Raw genomic sequence first — 22,137 nt, 5'->3', positions numbered from 1 at the left:
GAGAACAAGGTATATATTCCCACACCCTTCACAAAATAACATCGTATCTACAAGGACAGTATTTAAGGATGATATATTTTTTGCTTTCTAGAGCCTGCTGTTTTGGATTTGCCCTTGGAGTACTACAATACTAGAGAAGGGGTATACAGAATGAATTAAGTATTATTTCCTTGGTCATAAGAGTCCTCTGGCCTGACAAGTTATTTATGCATTGGCAACATCTAACCTATGTGAGATTTTGCTCATGTATGGGAGTCTAAGGCCCTATGCTCATGCTGCAGTTTTTGCCGCGGTTTTGCTGCATGTTTTGCTGTAGAAAATGTTTATAACCTTGCAGCAGTCCTTCCCCAGCAAAACCTATGGTAAAAAAAAAAAAATTTTTCACCAACAGGTTTTGCTGCATATTTTCTGCAGCAAAAAGAATTGCATGTCACTTCTTTTCTGCAGGTGCCTGCGGTTTTTGCCATAGATAATGGTCAAAAACCGTAGGGAAAATTCGCGGCAAAACTGTGGCAAAACCGCTGCAAATTGCGGCAAAACCGCATGCGGTTTTCGGGTGCGGTTTGCTGCGGTTTCTTACCACAGGTGCGGTAATCTTTCAGAGGGTGTGGAATTTTCTTAAGAAAATTCCATTTTCTAGTGCGCAGAGGGCCTAAGACATAGAGCAACTCTATGTCTTAGACTCCCATAAATGAGTAAAAACTCACATAGCCGTGTTGCTTTTACACCAAATATATCATTTGGCATTGTGCCCAAAAAGTTTGATTTTGTTTTCATCTGACCAGAGCACCTTCTTCCACATGTTTGGTGTCTCCCAGGTGGCTTGTGGCAAACTTTAAACAACACTTTTTATGGGTATCTTTGAGAAATGGCTTTCTCCTTGCCACTCCTCCATAAAGGCCAGATTTGTGCCGTGTACGACTGATTGTTGTCCTCCAATGGACAGACTCTCCCACCTCAGCGTTAGATCTCTGCAGTTCATCCAGAGTGATCATGGGCCTCTTGGCTGCATCTCTGATCAGTCTTCTCCTTGTTTGAGATGAAGGTTTGGATGGACGGCCGTGTCTTGGTATTTGCAGTGGTATGATACCCCTTCCATTTCAATATGATCGCTTGCACAGTGCTTCTTGGGATGTTTAAGTTTTGGAAATCTTTTTGCAACCAAATCCGACTTTAAACTTCTCCACAACAGTATCACGGACCTGCCTGTTGTGTTCCTTGGTCTTCGTGATGCTATCTGCGCTTTAAACAGAACACTGAGACTATCACAGAGCAGGTGCATTTATACGGAGACTTGATTACACACAGATGGCTTATATTTATCATCATCAGTCATTAGGACAACATTGGATCATTCAGAGATCCTCAATGAACCTCTGGACTGAGTTCGTGGCACTGAAAGTAAAGGGGCCGAATAATATTGCACGCCCCACTTTTCATTTTTGTTATTTTTTACAAAAATTTAAAATAAGCAATAAATATCGTTCACCTTCACAATTGTGTCCCACTTGTTGTTGATTCTTCACCATAAAATGTAAATGTTTTATCTTTATGTTTGAAGCCTGAAACGTGGGAAAAGGTTGAAAAATTCAAGGGGGGACGAATACTTTCGCAAGGCACTGTATGTCATACCTAGTTGTGACAGGCAGTGTATAAAGGACTCCTTCATGAAAGCAAGTAATAATAGCCATGCCAGGAATAGATAACAATTCCTTTCCATGTAGCAGACCAGCAATTTGAGTTGGTGCTTCACACAGACAATTTACTCTTAATAAGTGAATACAGAAATTCTCTAATTTGTAACTTTTTTTTCTGTTTCTCTTCTAGGACACATCAGTTGCCTTCAAGATTTTTGAGTTGGGTTTGAAAAAGTATGGAGACTTTCCAGAATATGTTCTAGCTTATATTGATTATTTATCTCACCTCAATGGTAAGTTAGATAATATACATTATGCAAAATGTTTATGAAGTCTGATTGACACGGGCCATGAACAAAACAGTTCACACACTGATATTGGAAAAACTATGATATGGCGCAGTGTGGCTGTGCTCAGACATTTGATATACTACTTTAGGGCACATTCAGACATGCGTATTGTACATAAGTGTGCTGTCCGGGACTCAATATATACAGTGAGCAACAACCAGTAGTCTTCATGGCAAAAAAATTACAACTATTTTGGTCCGATTTCTAGAGCCAACTAGTACATGTCATCAGTAGGCATGTCCTGCACGCATTTGAGTACACAGATCTGCACACTGAGCCAGTCACGTCTGCAGTTTGCGGATGTGAATGGCTCACGTTTCAGCAGGGCTGTATTAACCCAGCGTTTGGCTTAAACTAGAGAGCTGAAAAGGTATGCCTTAAAAATGTTTATTACCGTATGTTTTACTGCATATAAGAGAGGAAATGACAAGTTTTATTCTCTTCTATTCAATAATAAGCACAAAGCCAGTATTCTCCAACCCTCCGTGTGCACCTGTTCATTGTCATATTATAGAATTGCTTTAAGTTAATATTTAGCATTTAATTTCTCTTTTTTAATTTGCACATACAGAGGACAACAACACTAGAGTATTATTTGAACGAGTTTTAACTTCAGGGAGCTTGCCCCCGGAGAAGTCAGGGTATGTATTCTTATTACTCATTTATCTCAGCTATTGAAATATTGCTAAAAGTATAATGTCTGAAAACATGTTACAAGTATTTGTTTATACATAAATTATATGTTACGTTTTGATCGTAGTTGTCTGAATCCTGCATCATCTAACAATCTTCAGTTCTGCTCATGTTAATTACTCTTCAAGATTGATTGAATGATCAGTCCTTGTATAGAACATGATATTTATTTCTCTTCTTCAATAAAGTTTGATTGATCAGCTTTCTGTTTATGTGCCAATTCTGCAGATTAATGTGAATATGACGTACAAATATTGTTGTTCCATTTGGCCTTACAATGTTTTATACCACATACACATGAATGTTTTATAAACATAAAGTTGGTAAGTGCATGTTGAGGACATGCTATGTACACACCTGCCGAGGACATGCTATGTACACACCTGCCTAGGATATAATATGTAAACACCTGCCTAGAAAATACAATGTAGACAACTGCGTAGGATATAATATTAATCACCTGCCTAGGGCATGCTATTGACACACCTGCCTCGGACCTACTATAGCCAAAACCTACCTAGGACATACTATGGACTTAACCTGCCTCGGCTTTACCATGAACATAACCTTCCTAGCACATACTTTGGACATAACCTGCCTAAGATACTTTGGACATAATTTGCGTAGGATATACTATGAATGTACAAAAGAAAATGAATCCCTAGGTCCATATTCAGACATATATTATGAAGAGTCACCAAACACAAGTATGCTCCTACAAAAGACCTCCATAGAAATATTCATACGAATTACACTACAAAAATATATCAATTTCATAGTAAAAATACACTTTATTTCATCAATAATAGTAACATGATTTCACAGGGATATAAAAATGTGAGCAGAAAAAGTACAAAACGTGCACATGTTAAAACTGCAAATTGCAGGGGGGTGTGTCCATTGCACCAGCGTCTAAGGGAATTTCAGTAATGTCACAAAATGACCATCACAACCCTCCAATTGTAGAAATTAGATCACCAAATAAACATGTGACCACATATAACCATATCAGTCATAGTACAATTACATCCGGTTATTATATAGAACATTTCATATAGAACAAAACCATCCAGGTAATGGACATTGCAGTTCAGGTGACCAATGAAAATGCATTACCCGGCTGTTGACATGCCAGGGTCTATCAGATAAGGAGGGGTGCGACCTCACCCAGGCCCCAATAAAGTACAAATAACGTACCCGGGTATGTTGCCAAAGACACCATGCAGACACACCACCCTGCACCTCGACGCGTTTCGCTGCCGCTTCGTCGGGAGGTGCAGGTGTAGTGTGTGTGGCTCTTTTAACCATGGCAAGTGAAACTCACCATCCTATGGCGGCGCGCTACGGCAGTCAGATGCCCGTCCTCCTCTCTGGCCGGCGTCCGGAAACCAAGCGTGCACATGCGCACAATCACGGTACCCGATAGGTCGCCAGGCAGAGAGGAGGAGAGAGGATCAGACCGCCGCGCGCGCACAGGACTGAGCACCAGAGCGCCATTTTGGAAAAGGTACATAAAGAGGGCAAACAATAATAGTTAATATAAGAATAGAAAAATAATTAAATTCCATTTAGTGTTCACTCCGCAGGACTATAGTGTTCAGGAAATTCATAGGCCAGATGGATTCCATTCCTATATAGGAAAATGTTGTAAACGTCCATATTTCCATGGAGACAAGCAGCCAAATCTAAAAAGTATATTAAAATATAAAATTAAAACATGTGGCAGGTGACAGACAGCCAAAATCCAACACCCCCAAATGCAGCAAACCGCGAGTCCAGCCAGATATCAGATCAAAAAGGGCTTATAGCTAATTATATCATTTAGACCTTTTGGTTTTACAGTATCTAGAATGGTTATCCACCGTGCTTCCCTCTGGTACAATAGGTTTTTGAAATCACCCCCTCTTACCCCAAGGTGGACCTTTTCAATGCCCCTAAATTTTAGCATCCGCCAGTTGCAATTATGTTTGTCTTTGAAGTGCAATGGGATGTTTTTAAGGAGACAAATTTCCTCTGGTTTCTGTATTTTAGCGGCATTCTTTATATCTCGGATATGCTCCAGGATGCGAACCCGGAATTCCCGGGTGGTCAGGCCGACATATATTAGTCCACATGGACATGTGGCCCAATATATGATCCCAGAGGTTCGGCAATTAATAAAATGCACAATTTTGTACACTTTTTTTTCCCGGGACGAATCCCAGAACTCCTCCGTGCGGTCTATTTGTGGGCAAGCTCCACAATCACCGCAGGACCGACAGCCCCATCTCGGGCCTTTACTCATGCCAAGAAAATTTCTCTCTATTTTGGGAGTGTAATGACTCCTAACAATCTGATCTTTTAGAGTTCTAGCTCTTTTGGGGGTGATTGCAGGTCGCGGGGTTAGAGTCCTCACCAAATCACTATCAGTTAAAAGCACTGACCAGTATTTATTGACAATCCCCGCCATTTCTCTCCATTGTGCATGGTAGGAGGTAATGAAACGTGTCACTCCCCCCGTATCCCTTTTGTTACCATGTCTTAGGGCCAAAGCTACCCCACGTGATGCTCTACTATCATAACCAGACTCAATAGATTCCTCATTATAGTGGCGTGCCCTGAAACGCCTTTTGAGATCCAAAGATGGTCATTTTGTGACATTACTGAAATTCCCTTAGACGCTGGTGCATTGGACACACCCCCCTGCAATTTGCAGTTTTAACATGTGCACGTTTTGTACTTTTTCTGCTCAAATTTTTATATACTATGAAGGTAACCTGCCATGGATATAAACTGCCTAGGACATACTATGGACATAACCTGCCTAGTACATACTATGGACATAACCTGCTTAGGACATACTATGCTAATCAAAAAGGTCCGTGGAACCTCTGTTAGGAATCTCGAGACTCCTAACAGAGGCTCCACGGACCTTTTTGATTTGCATACTTCCCAGGGGGCAATGCACCTAGCATTTCACTGTGTTGAGCGCCTTTGCTGGCTGCAGGCAGTGTTTTCTTTTGCTGGTCTCCCCGAGATCAGTGATTGTTTTGTCTTGCTGGTCTACTAGGCATTGCTCCCACCTAGCCAGAATCCTACTCCACACTGATGAGGGGCAATACCCTAAAACAGCTGTCTGTGGATGGATACCTGGCCTTGGTATTTCCTTTGTCATATGTAGAAACTCGTCAAGAGCTGGATATTGACAAAGGGCCACTTAATATGGTGGTTATGGTGGTCTCCTAGAAAGAGCCACTCCTTGGCCAGGTCCTTCCCGGAGGGATATCTGGCTACTTTGTGTCGAGGCTCCTAACAGAGGCTCCATGGACCTTTTGGATTTGCATACTTCCCAGGGGGCAATGCACTTAGGATTTCACTGTGTTGAGCGCCTTAGCTGGCTGCCGGCAGTGTTTTCTCTGGCTGGTCTCCCTGAGATTAGTGATTTGTTTTGTCTTGTTAGGACATACTATGAGCATAACCTGCCTAGGACATACTATGGACATAACCTGCCTAGGACATACTATGAGCATAACCTGCCTAGGACATACTATGGGCATAACCTGCCTAGGACATACTATGGACATAATCTGCCTAGGATATACTATGGGCATAACCTGCCTAGGACATACTATGGGCATAACCTGCCTAGGACATACTATGGACATAACCTGCCTAGGACATATTATGGACATAACCTGCCTAGGATATACTATGGGCATAACCTGCCTAGGACATACTATGGAGATATACTATGAACATAACCTGCCTAGGACATACTATGGACATAACCTGCTTTGGATATACTAAGAACATAACCTGCCTAGCACATACTGTGGCTATACCCTGCCTTGGACTTACTATGGACATAACCTGCCTAGGATCATAACCTGTATAGGACTTACTATGAACATAACCTACCCAGGACATACTTTGGACATAACCTGCCTAGGATACTTTAGATATAATCTGCCTAGGATATACTATGAACGTTACCTGCCTTGGAAATACTATGGACATAACCTGCCTAGGACATACTGTGGCTATAACCTGCCTAGAACATATTATGGCTGCAACCTTCCTAGGACATGATACATACATACCTGCCTAGGTCATACTCAATAGAGGCCCAGAAATGTCCATACTGATTAACTTTTTGATGTAATTTGAGAGTAACACACAGCCACATGATGATATCTGTTTTCCTGTTATATCTTAATGTGTTCCCCCACATGGTGTGTTTTGCACAGCTTCTTCATTTCTGTACACATTTCTTATTTTTCATAGTGAAATCTGGGCCAGATTCTTAGCGTTTGAAAGTAACATTGGTGATTTGGCAAGTATTCTGAAAGTGGAAAAGCGAAGATACACTGCCTTTAAAGAAGAGTACGAAGGGAAAGAGACAGCTCTGCTGGTGGATCGGTACAAGTTCATGGACCTTTACCCCTGCTCTACAAGTGAACTTAAAGCTTTAGGTTATAAAGTATGTCTGACATGCTCCACAGACTTTTCCTACTTGACCTGTCCCAGTTTTGTGAATCTCAATCCCTTGTTGTTCTTCTCTTGTTTGTTTTCTCTTTCCTTATCACTTTTTCTCATTCAGTGTCCTCTTAAGGTCCAGTCACACTAAGCAACTTACCAGCGATCCCAACAACGATAGGGATCGCTGGTAAGTTGCTAGGAGGTTGCTGGTGAGATGTCACACTGCGACGCTCCAGCGATCCCACCAGCAACCTGACCTGACAGGGATCGCTGGAGCGTCGCTACACGAGTTGCTGGTGAGCTCACCAGCAACCAGTGACCAGCCCCCAGCGCCGCGTGGAAGATGCTGCCCTTGGTAACTAAGGTAAATATCGGGTAACCAACCCGATATTTACCTTGGTTACCAGCGCACGGAGCTACACGTGCAGAGAGCAGGGAGCAGCGCACACTGAGCGCTGGCTCCCTGCTCTCCTAGTTACAGCACACATTGGGTTAATTACCTGATGTGTGCTGCAGCTACATGTGCACAGAGCAGGGAGCAGCGCACACCGCTTAGCGCTGGCTCCCTGCTCTCTTAGCTACAGCACACATCGGGTTAATTAACCCGATGTGTCCTGCAGCTACATGTGCACAGAGCAGGAGCCGGCACTGACAGTGAGAGCGGCGGAGGCTGGTAACAAAGGTAAATATCGGGTAACCAAGGACAGGGCTTCTTGGTTACCCGATGTTTACATTGGTTACCAGCCTCCGCAGAAGCCGGCTCCTGCTGCCTGCACATTTAGTTGTTGCTGTCTCGCTGTCACACACAGCGATCTGTGCTTCACAGCGGGACAGCAACAACTAAAAAATGGCCCAGGACATTCAGCAACAACCAACGACCTCACAGCAGGGGCCAGGTTGTTGCTGGATGTCACACACAGCAAAATCGCTAGCAACGTCACAAAAGTTGTTCGTTAGCAGCGATGTTGCTAGCGATGTTGCTTAGTGTGACGGGGCCTTTACAGTTCTTCTGCGTTCAAGTCTTTTCCTTTTTGTTACTCATACACAAAGAAGTTCTTACCTTTCAAATGTAAATTAAACTTTGAATTATTTTTTTTTCTCTCAGGACGTTTCCCGTGCTAAATTAGCATCTTTGATCCCAGACCCTGTGGTGGCTCCTTCTATAGCTCCTTCTCTTAAAGATGAAGTTGACAGAAAGCCTGAGTACCCTAAACCAGATACCAGCCAAATGATCCCATTCCAGCCTAGACACCTTGCCCGTAAGTCATTTATCGATAAATGTCATGTGGGTAATCATCTCTAGCCGTTAATCACAGTTTACCAGGAAATCACTTGCTATCTAGACGTACAGTTACATCTATTTGCGGGAAGGTGTAAAAGGGAGTCTGTCAGCATAAAATGACTGCTCAAACAAGCTGAAAAGTTCAGCTCACCTTCCTGCCTACATGCAGTGAACTGCTTGGCCACGCCAATGGTGCACTGAGCGCCTTTGCTTTATTTGCACAGTCTCTGATGACTGTTCAGGTTTTTTGTGCAGTTTTCAAAGCCATGAATGATCATAGACAGAAAACACCTGTAAATAAAAGCCCAAGACGTCTCCTTTTTTGATTCCACTCTTATCTGTTTGCTTTAAAAAAGACTGCATCAAAAAAACTGAATGTGAAAGCAATCATTGCCCCATTACAGCTGATCACATTCTGCCCCAAGGTAGAAAAACACTTCAGAATCTTTATAGATAAAAACACTTTATAGATTGACATATGGTAATGGTATGAAAAGTCCCAGGAGACAGACAAGCATTGTGTTATTTTCCAGCTCCTGGCCTTCACCCAGTACCTGGTGGGGTGTTCCCAGTGCCTCCTGCCGCTGTGCTATTAATGAAGCTGCTCCCTCCACCATTGTGCTACCAGGTATGTGAATATTCACTTTATTTCTCCTCTGTTCAATCATGAGGATCCACTTAAAATAAAACTAATGATGACTGCCCAATCATAGTTTATTTTACCACGGAGATAAATATTGTAATTCTATTATAAGAATAAAGTTACTAGTTAATACAAGGTCCTGAGTCTGTGTCATGCTCTGTAAAAATACTTTACAACCTTTTCATTGGTTACCTCTCTGACTGCAAAGACCACATAAGCACCAATTTTAAGATATGTTTCTTTTTCCACCTGGGAGGATACTATGCACATTTCACATTGTGTTTATCGTGACAGGGTCCATTTGTGCAAGTTGATGAACTTATGGAAATATTTCGCCGCTGTAAGATCCCAGACAGTAAGTAGATATGTTTTTGTCCTTCTGAAAGTTATAATTTATGTTCAGGAAAGTAACAACCATTTCAGTGCTATATAGCGGCCTTGTGAGACTCCATAGACCTAGCGTGGAAAGGAGAAATGAAAGATGGCACTCCGGTAGGGATCTTCGGCTTTATTTACTGTAAATTATAGGCAAAGCTTGTGAGGAGAGTGTGTATACGGACACATCGGACAACGGCCGTTTCGCACTTAAACTGCGCCTCTGAGGAGCCGTAGAAGCGCAGTTTAATCGCGAAACGGCCGTTGTCCGACGTGCCCGCACACCCTCTCCCCCCACATGTTGTGCCTGTAATTTACAGTGAATAAAGCCGAGGATCCCTACTGGAGTGCCGTCTTTCATTTCTTCATTCCACGCTATGTGCTGACCTTTGGACTGGACAGAGCACCATTAGGCTATGTGCGCACGTTGCATACTGGCCCTGCAGAAATTTCTGCAACGATTTGAACAGCACACGTGCGCTTCAAATCGCTGCAGAAACAAAAGCCGATTTCATGCGCTCTGCATGTAGCCCCTCCCAGCCCCTGCCATAGACAGAGCGGGGACTGCATGCAGAGCGCAGGAAAGAAGTGACATGTCACTTTTTAGAACGCAGCGCTTCGGCAATAGCCGAAGCGCTGCGCTCTAATACGCCACGTGCGCACGGCTCCTGCATAATCTTCATAGATTATGCTGGGGACGCAGGACGCATGCAGTTACGCTGTGGTGCAGATCGCAGCATAACTGCATGCAATTACGCAACGTGCGCACATAGCCTTAGGGACGGCTTGTAGTGTCTCCTCTGGCTGCAAGCTCTGAACCGTGAGTAATTGAGCCTACACAGCTGTGGTGCCCGGCTCTTCTACCTTTTTTGACTTTGCACTAAACTCCATGGACCTGCTGAAATCACTGGGGAAAGGCATGCAAGTTCCCGGTAGCAGTCCTGGAAATGGGTTATGTTGTGCTACAACCTCTTTTAAAAAAAAAAAGCCAGAGAAAATGGTTTCTTAATTTTCCTTCCTGATTCATTCATCTGATATAAGTGGGAGAATCTGGCTGCCATCATGCTTTGATTCTGTAGAAATGAAGCCCCCACTGAATTTACCGGTCCATATGTGTAATAGAAGGCTGTGCAAGGAATAGGGGCCACAAGTAGAAATGTTTCCCAGGGTCTGTGTTAGATATATGAGTAATGTAAGATCCTTACAGAATCTTCCCAGCAGATCCCTTATTCTCATGTGGGACAAGCAGTCACATATCTCCTTTACAAACTGAAGAATCATAAAAATGAGCTCCTGACCAGTACGCGAAGATTAAATACGTGGCTAGGACATTGAGTATTTTCTGCTTGCATGTGAAACCCATCTGGAATAGTTCTCTATCATCTGATATGGGACACACAGCTAACCATGTACTCTTAGTGATTTCTGAATGTTTGATGGGGATAAAGGAAAGGCTTGTGTTGTACTGCAGCTGCATGAGGCTCCGGTATCTTTCATTGTGGTATGTTTGTCCACTAGTGACACTGATCCTTCTTATTTTCTCCTATAGCTGTTGAAGAGGCTGTGAGAGTGATAACAGGAGGCCAGGCAGAGCTCCTAATGGAAGGCAACGGCCCAGTTGAAGCAAACACACTAGTAAATAAATCCGTTAAAAGACCCAATGAAGATTCTGACGATGACGAAGAAAAGGGAGCCGTTGTACCCCCAGTCCATGACATCTATAGAGCTCGGCAACAGAAAAGGATTCGGTGAACATTTTATCAACCAATGTATTCTTTATGCCTCAAACCTTCTGCTTTAAAGAAAAACTTATTTTGTTATGGGCATCTTGAAAGTATGATTGCATCAGTGGCTGTATGTAAAAAAGCAAAAAAAAAAAAATTCAAGAAAACTAGTAAATGGCATCTGGAAGGACAGAGTCAAGTAATGTACATATTTCTCGGTTTTCCTCATTTGTGTTTTACGTACTATTGAAAGACTAGGGCCCAGATTTATTTTTAAAAGAAAAAAACTGGAAACCTTTGTTTTGACCATTTTTTAACATCCACTTAATTGTTGGCAGCAGTGTCATCAGTTCTCTCTGATATCCCTTGATTAATTTTACTAGTTGCACAGTACCAGACACTGTAGAATTTTTTTTTCTTTGCATCTGAGTGCATTTTCATTCTTCACCACCAGAGGACACTGCAACCTTTTGCCTTTTAGTTATTGTTGTGTTTTTTTCTTTTAATAAATTCGCTGCTATTTTAAAAGAACACTGTAAGATGGAAAGTAAAGTACCGCCTCCATAAAAACACTTTATTCCACATTTGTATCCTCTGTAAATTGCACACCTTAATCTGTCCAGTGCTAGTATTGTCTTTGTTGCACTGAAAAAGGTGTCAGGGAAAATCTAAAACAGAAAAAAAATGCATAAAGTGCAAAATCCACTATCTTTTTTTCAATTATCCTCCATCTACTGTTAACAGATCTGGCTGTTTTGTAAGTGGTCCTCCTTTTTTCATACAATAAATATTTAATACATACATGTGAGATTTGCTTTCTTCTACAGTGGAATGTACAATGTCTGTGTAATTATTTTTGGGGAGTTGATCATTTGTTTTATATTTTTTTTCCCATCTACAATTATCAAATAATAAATGTTGTTCCACTTAGTTGCTTTAAATCTGTTGAACTTTTGCTCATCCAGGCATCACTATGTGGCAGGGAATCGTCATGGTTTAGGCTTGGTTCACACTAACAGTTTTACATTCTATTTTTTTCTTCTGCTGTTCCAAATGTAGAAAAATGCAATGTAACAGATCAGTTTAATGATCCATTGAAGTCAGGATGTGGATGGAATGGTCAGTTTGTGTCATCTCAGCTCCATTCTGTACAGTTTCCATTTTTTCTTAAGGACAAATATAGTTCAGCTCACCGTGCTTTTGCTTCCATGTAAAAAGGAACTGAGCAGAGAGAGATGTTGAAATCTATGGCAAATGGATTTAGGTGGAAATAGTTTATAATCAGTTTCCATCATTTTTTGCTCTCATTTCATTCCAAAGACAAAACGGCTCAGTTGAAAATGGAGGCAAATACTAATGTCAGCCTAGCATTAATTAGGAAATATCCACCCACAATCATTTTGTGATCAGATCCACAGAGGAGGTTCAGCGACAGCTGAATAAAGAGAGAGCTGCTCAGTGGACAGCTGTAGCCTCTTCACTAATCACACACCACTTCTTGTGGCTATGTCTGGCCCTGCTGGTCAATCCCATTTACAACCTTCTTAAATCACAAACATTTTTTATCATTTTGACCAGTTCTGATACCTTTTTCTGAGAACAAAAGATTAAATATAGCCTTAAAAGAGTATTTCCTCAATATTTCGAAAAATACATAGAAACAGATTAAGATCCAATGTACAGTCATGTCCAAAAGTTTTGAGAATGCTACAAATATTAATTTTTACAAAGTCTACTGTTTCAGTTTTTCTAATGGCAATTTGCATATACTCCAGAATGTCATAAAGAGTGATCAGCTTAACAGCAATTACTTGCAAAGTCAATATTGGCTAAGAAAATGAACTTTAACCCCCAAAAAAACATTTCAACAGCATTGCATTCCAGCCTTAAAAGGAGCAGCTAACATTGTTTTAGTGATTGTTCCATTAACACAGGTGTGGGTGTTGATGAGGACAGGGCTGGCGATCAATCAGTTATGATTAAGTAAGAATGACACCACTGGACACTTTAAAAGGAGGCTGGTGCTTGGTATCATTGTTTCTCTTCAGTTAACCATGGTTATCTCTAAAGAAACACGTGCAGCCATCATTGCTCTGCACAAAAATGGCCTAACAGGGAAGAGTATCGCAGCTACAAAGATTGCACCTCAGTCAACAATCTATCGCATCATCAAGAACTTCAAGGAGAGAGCTTCCATTATTGCCAAAAAGGCTCCAGGGCGCCCATGAAGGACCAGCAAACGCCAGGACCGTATCTTAAAACTGTTTCAGCTGCGGGATGGGACTACCAGCAGTGGCGAGCTAGCTCAGCAATGGCAGCAGGCTGGTGTGAGGGCTTCTGCACGCACTGTGAGGCGGAGACTCTTTGAGCAAGGCCTGGTTCCAAGGAGGGCAGCAAAAAAGCCACTTCTCTCCAGAAAAAACATCAGGGACCGATTGATATTCTGCAAAAGGTACAGGGAGTGGACTGCTGAGGACTTGGGTCAAATCATTTTCTCAGATGAATCCCCTTTTCGATTGTTTGGGACATCTGGAAAACAGCTTATTAGGAGAAGAAGAGGTGAGCGCTACCACAAGTCTTGTCTCATGTCAACTGTTAACAAAGGTGATCACTAAATGGCTCATGGAACAAAACATAGAGATTTGGTGTCCATGGCCTGGAAACTCCCCAGATCTTAATCCCATTGAGAACTTGTGGGCAATCATCAAGAGATGGGTGCACAAACAAAAGCCAACAAATTCTGGCAAAATGCAAGCATTGCTTATGCAAGAATGGACAGCTATCAGTCAGGATTTGGTCCAGAAGTTGATTGAGAGCATGCCAGGGAGAATTGCAGAGGTCCTGAAGAAGAAGGGTCAACACTGCAAATATTGACTTGCTGCATTAACTCATTCTAACTGTCAATATAACCTTTTGGTACTCATAATATGATTGCAATTATATTTCTGTATGTGATGTAAACATCAGACAAACACAAATAAAAACCAGAGGGCAACAGATCATGTGAAAATATAATTTTGGTGTCATTCTCAAAACTTTTGGCCATGACTGTACAACCATATTTAATATTTACACACACTGAATGCACTTGAGCAAATCATCAAGATGCTCTGCTGGCAGCTCTCCTGGCGATTACCAAACAACCACATACCAGATGTGCTCTTTCGGAAACAAGTCCAGAGACGCTGAAGGCCATGACAGCAGGATTAGGTCACACAGGCTGCTCACAGTAGCACGAACATCATTCGGCCTGGTGTTCTCATGGGACACTTTGCAGAACTAGTCGTACCCCACACAGGTTCTATGACCAAATCAATATAATGCCAAGCAGATAGTGCACCTAGGGAAGACTAGAAAGGTCCAGCTACAATACATTAGTCTACTATACAAAGTAATCTTGGGGTATGGTCGGTGTGATGCTCCCTTGGCTATTCATAGTGTTGCCCACATGGTCCCTAGTCCAACCTCTGGTTATCATTGCATGGAAGAAAATAGCGGAGCTCGCTGCGGAAGAGGATAGACCTACATTGCAGCATCGGGCTGCATTAAAATAGCCCAACCAAAAGGGCCAGAAATATGTAAGTATAAGGAGTTTTTTACAAAGTTACCACAGCGTATATACAAAAAACCTGATAGAAAGGATACATAAAAATATAACTTTATTAATATACTCAATGATAAAAAAAAACTATTCAGTAAAAAAACAATGAGCGGTAAGAGCAGAAAAAAACCCTTAGGCTATGTGCCCACATGAGATTAAACCTGCGGATTTATCTGCGGAAAATCCACGGATTTTCTGGATTTTCCAGATAAATCCGCAGGTTTCAGCATGCACAGACACTCCCCATGTTATCCTATGGGACATGGGGAGTGCTGTGTCCATGCTGCGGATACGTGCGGCTGTGGAACATGCTGTGGATGTCCTGCAGCCACACGTAATTGCATGTCAATTCTTTTTGCGGAATTACCTGTGGAAGTCCCGGCCCTATCTCCATAATTGAGGGCCGGGACTTCCGCAGGGAATCTGCATGAATTTTCACAGGTTTATCGCAGCTATTTCGCTGTACTACTGCAGCTAAAAAAAAAGCTGTGGATTCCGGCGAACAGCTGCGGGAAACCTGCGGCCGTACCTGCAGATATATCCGCAGGTACAAACTCCCGTGGGCACATAGCCTTATGGTAATATACTACATCTGTAATAAACTTGCAAAGAATTACTAAGTGCTATTTGTATACAGCCATAATAGGATTCTATACACAATTATCATACCAAATGGTTCTCACGATAACCAAAATTTACACAATGTTATAAATAACACAATTTACAGCTGGGGAGAATCAGTTCATATATAGATAAATAGTAGGTGGCAGCAGAGCTCATACAGAATACCTACGGTTTATGTATATGATTTCCACAAAAAATATTTAATAGAGGCGATAATTAAGACACAATATAGAAATCTTTATTATACAATATAATTAAGAAGTACAGTGGAACCTTGGATTACGAACATAATTGGTTCCGGGAGTGTGCTCTTAAACCAAGTTACTCTTATATCAAAGCAAATTTTCCCATAGGAAATAATTGAAATTCAGACAATTCGTTCCACAACCCAAGAATATTTAAAGAATATTTACTGTATTTATACAAACTTATTGCAGTAATACAAAATAATGTACTGTATTCATATAAAATTACTACAGTACACTAATAAAAAATACTGTACAGTACAGTAAAAAGACATATAAAACATATTAAACTGCATGTTAGCTTATAATAGAATTGTTGGTGTGCGGGAGGTGCACTATAGAGAGAAAAAGTGATGTATAAATATGACAACCTTTATTTTAGTACAGTACACAACCCCCCCCCCCCATCCTCCCCAAAAATAAGGGCAGGACTAAACCAAATGTGGGGTAGGAATACTACACAGGCAAATAGATTACAGTACAAGCAATATACTGTACTAATTAGCAGAAAGAAAGTACAGTACTGTATCCACAAATGCAAATTGATAGACATGCTATATAGTATATACTGTACAGTACAATGGTATACAGTACATAAGTATAGAAAGTTACCTCCAGTACGTTTGCACAGAGCGCGCCAGAGCGGCTCCGAGTGCGATGAAAGGACGGAACCGGAAGTGTGCACATTGAGTCTTTGCTCTTATTGCAAAGCATTGCTCTTAAACCAAGTTACAAATTTTTTAAAAATCTTTGCTTGTCTTGCAAAACGCTCTCAAACCAAGTTACTCTTAAACCAAGGTTCCACTGTACATAGACACACGGACATTTAAATGAACATAGTGAAAAGATCTCCTGGTGTTTTGGGGGGCATGTACAAAAGATTAGTAATAAACATATTTAATGGTTAGTTGTTTAATAATTATTTCTTGGGCTAAGTTCACACTTCTGTTGTTTTGCATCAGTCACAATCCATAGCCTTGAGGAATTACGGTATCCTGCAAAATATTTTGCAGGAATCCTGTTTTTCCCCATAGGCTTCTATTAGTGACGGATTGTAACTGATGATGCTGCGTTGCATCCGCTGCGTCGCGGTCAGTCGTTTTTTAACTGACCGCCGGGCGGGAGCAACGCAGCCTGTAACGTTTTTTTAGCAGCGCGATCCGTAGGATTTCGCTGCGCATGCGCTCTCTGGCTCCCCGCCCCTGTAACCAGGATAAACATCGGGTAACCAAGCAATGCGCTTTGGTTAGTTACCCGATATTTACAGTGGTTACGGGTGCAGGGAGCCCGCACTAAGCTGGTATCCAAGATAAATATCGGGTAACCAAGCAAAAAGTGCTTTGCTTTTAGTTACCCGATATTTACCCTGGATACAGTGTGCAAGGAGGCTAACACTTCACCACTCGGCTCCGCCCCCTCCCGCACTCCGCATGTGTACACACACACTCACACACACTCACACACACTCACTTGTCCCCAGCCCTGCAGTCCCCGCGGCACTGACGTCCTCAGCTCCACGGCCCCGCTCGGCTCCGCCCCCTCGCGCTCCGCCCCCTCCCGCACTCCGCATGTACACACGCATGTAGACACACACATACACACTCACTCACTCACCTGTCCCCAGCCATGCAGACCGCGGCACTGACGTCCTCAGCTCCGCCCCCCGAACTCCGCCCCCCGAACTCCGCCCCCCGCACACAACGGAGTCCGACAAGGAAATTCTTTTCTTTGTCACCGTTGTCATCCGTTGTACAACGCATCAGTCACATGCGTCAAGCAACGCATGTGACTAATGCAAAACAACGGAAGTGTGAACTTAGCCTTATATGGAAAAAAATGCAACCAGGGCAAAAATATACATAGAACATTAATGCATGATTGAGAGTACAAATATCATATGAGAGTGTGTGATATAATTCAAAAACATATAAGATATAGATGATTGAAAAAGGATATACAACCATATGAAACAATCCACTATCAACAATATTTGGCTAGTAACATAAAAAAAAAATCACCATAGGTGAGAATGAGAAGCAAGCATCTCAGTATGAGAATATAGTATCCCTCTTATATAAGAAATGCTGGAATTAAAAATAAACACCAATTGTAGTTGTGGTAATTAATTCCTACATTCTATCATGCATTAACAATTATAATCATATAGCCATAGTTGCAAAAACCTGAATCCAGAGAATCAATCAACAACCATTAGAAATGAAGACATGTCATACCAATCAGTACACAGCCCCACACACCACTCCAACAATCGTTTCATGATAGCTTTATCAAGGAGTGATGTGAAGGAGTTTGGATGTGCCTTATATTCCTGTTTAGCAGCTGAGACTACTAAGTGAGAACGCCCAGATACCGGACGCTGCATAACGCGGATGCGCCACGCCGTCCCCCAGGCCAGAAGTGCTGTGACTTACAACAAGGGCGACGCTATCACTGTTGCTGACGTCAACACACAACCAGGACTGGGAGAGGGCATTGTGCAAGTGCGTCGCAGCGTCAGCGCTCTCCAACTGCATTATACAGGTCAAGAGGCGCCATTTTACCATAGACCAAAGACTACATTAAGATGGTATACGATAATACTACGCACATATAAAAGGATTTTGAGATAGTACCTATAGCCAAATTCGGACAAGGATTGAGTGAAATAGATTAGCTACTGAATATATATACAAATCCATGGACCATTATTCTTCTAAAAAAATCAATAAATATAAATGGGGAATATAAAATATAAAGCAATAAGCATGAAAAACATATGCCCATGCTGCATGCATATTCCATGTGATGCAATGTACGGTATATATCATTCAGATCACATCCCAAATCAGAGAGCGTATGTTACCGGTACATATATCAGCATTAATGAAAGGACAATTACACATCCAATCTGATCAATTGTTTATATATCAAAGCCTATGGATTAATCATTGCCGCATGGAATGCACATAAAAAAAGGGGGAAAAGGAAGGGAAATTTAGCATGATAATATAACAAAAATCAAAGATGTATTAATTTTAAATCGCCTGCTACAGATTTCTTATTCAGGTATAAACCACATGAACATCCCAATAGAGATCAATTAAAAAAGTGGAAGACGAAGTGCACTAAGATGGATACCAGGGTGAGAACTCACTACTATAAGGCCAACAAAAGTGAAGGAACAATATGTCAAACATACAATTTATTAATATGATCGAGACAGGGTAGTGCGGACCCAGAATTGGTTCGAACTAACCGGTGTCGATCCAAAATATTAGATATAGTTAGAGGAAATTAGAAAAGCCCCATTGATCATTTTGGCCATTTGGCTTCATGATCTTTAATAGTGTTATCCACTTACATTCCAATTGGCCCAGTTTTTTTGTCACATGCCCTCTTCTGCTGCCAAGATGTGGCCTGTCAATCCCTATGAAGCAGATGAGATGTCCCTAACCAAATGAAAATCACGTAAATGTCTGGCCAAAGGTTTCAATTTGGTAATCTTATCAGTTTGGTCATTGGTAATCCCATCCGCTGCTTTAATGTCCGTGACATGTTCTAACATGCGAACCCGAAACTCACGTGTGGTCATGCCCACATATAATTTGTCACAGGGACATTAAGCCAAATAGATGATATGTGTAGTTCTACAATTAATGTAGTGAAGCATTGTAAACATTCTGGTATTTGAAGAGTCTTAAAATTTGTCACTTTTCAATACATGTTTACGAGCCATCAGTTACCACACTCCCATGAACCCCATTTGGGACCTTTGGAATTAAAGATGAAATTAGATGTAGACCCAATATGATGTCTATGGACCAATATATCTTGGTTCCCCAAAGAAGGGATATTTCTGAGAGTGGACTGCGCTTTATCACCAACTATCATTCAAGATGGAATGAGTTAACCAATGTTGTGTCTAAGTTTTAGCCTATTCTCAAACAAGATCCCGATCTTTCTAGAATTCTTACAGAGAGACCTCTCTTTGTTGCAAAACGTAGTAAAACCTTGCAAGATATATTGGTCCATAGCCATCATATGCTGCATGGCACAATGAAATAAAAAATATAGAGTAGGACCCCCCTATTGAGATTTGCCATGACGTGGCAGGGGTGGCTCAAAAAATTGATCAATTGTTTGCTAAAGATCTCATTTTGTATTATAGTGCAGTTGGAATAAATCTGTGAATTTACACTTTATTTGATGCCACCTACTGTTTATCTATATGAACCAATTTGCACATCTCATACAGCTCTGCTGCCACCTACTGTTTATCTATATGAACCAAAAATCTCATAGGAGCTCTGGTGCCACCTACTGTTTATATATATGAACTAACAGCTCTACTGCCACCTACTGTTTATCTATATAAACTGATTTGCAGAGCTCATACAGCTCTGCTGCCACCTACTGTTTATGCATATGAACTAACAGTTCTGCTGCCACCTGCTGTTTATCTATATGAACTGAGTCACAGTGCGCCTACAGCTCTGCTGCCACCTACTGTTTATCTATATGTACTGACTCGAAGTGCTCATACAGTTCTGCTGCCACTTACTGTTTATCTATATGTACTGACTCGAAGTGCTCATACAGTTCTGCTGCCACTTACTGTTTATCTATATGAACCAATTCACAGATCTCATAGGAGCTCTTGTGCCACCTACTGTTTATATATATGAACCAACAGCTCTACTGCCACCTACTGTTTATCTATATGTACTCATTCGCAGTGCTCATACTCCTCTGCTGCCACCTACTGTTAATTCAATGAGACAGATGATCTCAGTTTTTAAAGTGCAAATAAACATCATTTATTTTGGGATAAGTTACAAAATTCCAGTAAAAAACTTTTTTAAAAGCAATAGGACGCCATGATCAATCCGACGATGGTAATTACAGTATGCAAAGTAGGAAAATCCCCATTAATTTATGGAATGCATGTAAGATATGCAGTAATGCATAACCACAAGGTATAACATAATGTTTTTTCAATAGCAAATTGCCAAAGATAAATTATGCATCAGAGCATGTATATATGACAGATTATACAAATACCCTAGTCATTAACAATACAATAACAACAAAGGGGAGAAAATCCAGCTCACCTGCCATCAAAGTCCATGCTTTCCTCCAGAGTGCACGAGTCCTGCCGGTCAGTCCATACCGGTATGTGTGGCAAAGAGTGAATAGAAAAAAGTGGGCTCAGCACTGATATAAAAATATATAAAAAAACTTTTTATTGGAATTCGGTTAAAACATAGTCTGGGAACACGTTGTACACAATGAAGAGCAGGAAAAACTTTACGCGTTTCGGACAGGCTAATAATTTAAAACCAAAAAGTGTCCTTAGTCATAAGCATGTCTAAGGACACTTTTTGGTTTTAAATTATTAGTCTGTCCGAAACGCGTAAAGTTTTTCCTGCTCTTCATTGTGTACAACGTGTTCCCAGACTATGTTTTAATCTGATTCCAATAAAAAGTTTTTTTATATATTTTTATATCAGTGCTGAGCCCACTTTTTTCTATTCACTCTTTGATTAACAATACAATGCAGCTATTTGTACCAGGATAAAGGACATGGGATCCAATATATTTCCCAATTGGTATTATAAGGTCCCAATAGTCCTAGAAACAATGGTTCCCTGGGAAGCTGAAATCATACCCATTGTGTGACAGCTCTGCTGCCACCTACTGTTCATCTATATGAACTGATTTGAAGTGCTCATACACCTCTGCTGCCACCTACTGTTTATCTACAGAACTGATTTGAAGTGCTCATACACCTCTGCTGCCACCTACTGATTATATATATGAACTGATTCGCAGAACTCATACACCTCTGCTGCCACCTACTGTTCATCTATATGAACTGATTTGCAGAGCTTATACACCTCTGCTGCCACCTACTGATTATATATATGAACTGATTCGCAGAACTCATACCCCTCTGCTGCCACCTACTGTTTATCTATATGAACTGATTTGCAGTTCTCATACACCTCTGCTGCCACCTACTGTTTATCTATATGAACTGATTTGAAGTGCTCATACACCTCTGCTGCCACCTACTGTTTATCTATATGAACTAATTTAAAGTGCTCATACACCTCTGCTGCCACCTACTGTTATCTATATGAAATGATTTGCAGAGCTCATACAGATCTGGTGTCACCTACTGTTTTTATATATATATATATATATATATATATATATAAATATATGAAATGATTCACAGACCTCATCCACCTCTGCTGCAACCTGCTGTTTATCTATATGTACTGATTCACAGTGCACCTACACCTCTGCTGCCACCTACTGTTATCTATATGAACTGATTTGCAGAGCTCATACACCTCTGCTGCCACCTACTGTTTATCTATATGAACTAATTTAAAGTGCTCATACACCTCTGCTGCCACCTACTGTTATCTATATGAAATGATTTGCAGAGCTCATACAGATCTGGTGTCACCTACTGTTTTTATATATATATATATAT

The 22,137-nt window shown here is 41.2% G+C and overlaps 1 protein-coding gene across 1 annotated transcript in view; it reads left to right on the top strand.

Moving 5' to 3' along the window:
* CSTF3 (cleavage stimulation factor subunit 3) overlaps positions 1 to 12,092 on the top strand; it is a 238,834-nt gene extending 226,742 nt beyond the window's left edge. Inside the window, exons 15-21 of the mRNA XM_075325610.1 lie at positions 1,828 to 1,930; positions 2,559 to 2,628; positions 6,944 to 7,139; positions 8,244 to 8,397; positions 8,954 to 9,048; positions 9,358 to 9,418; positions 10,988 to 12,092. Of these exons, the coding sequence (XP_075181725.1) occupies positions 1,828 to 1,930; positions 2,559 to 2,628; positions 6,944 to 7,139; positions 8,244 to 8,397; positions 8,954 to 9,048; positions 9,358 to 9,418; positions 10,988 to 11,190 (882 nt within the window). The 3' untranslated portion in view covers positions 11,191 to 12,092. The remainder of the gene's footprint in view (positions 1 to 1,827; positions 1,931 to 2,558; positions 2,629 to 6,943; positions 7,140 to 8,243; positions 8,398 to 8,953; positions 9,049 to 9,357; positions 9,419 to 10,987) is intronic.
* The last annotated feature ends 10,045 nt before the right edge of the window (positions 12,093 to 22,137 follow it).

This window comes from Anomaloglossus baeobatrachus, chromosome 10 (assembly GCF_048569485.1).
Source record: "Anomaloglossus baeobatrachus isolate aAnoBae1 chromosome 10, aAnoBae1.hap1, whole genome shotgun sequence".
Classification (NCBI taxonomy): domain Eukaryota; kingdom Metazoa; phylum Chordata; class Amphibia; order Anura; family Aromobatidae; genus Anomaloglossus; species Anomaloglossus baeobatrachus.
Note: the sequence above shows the minus strand (reverse complement) of the source record. Positions and strands in the feature narration are given on the sequence as shown.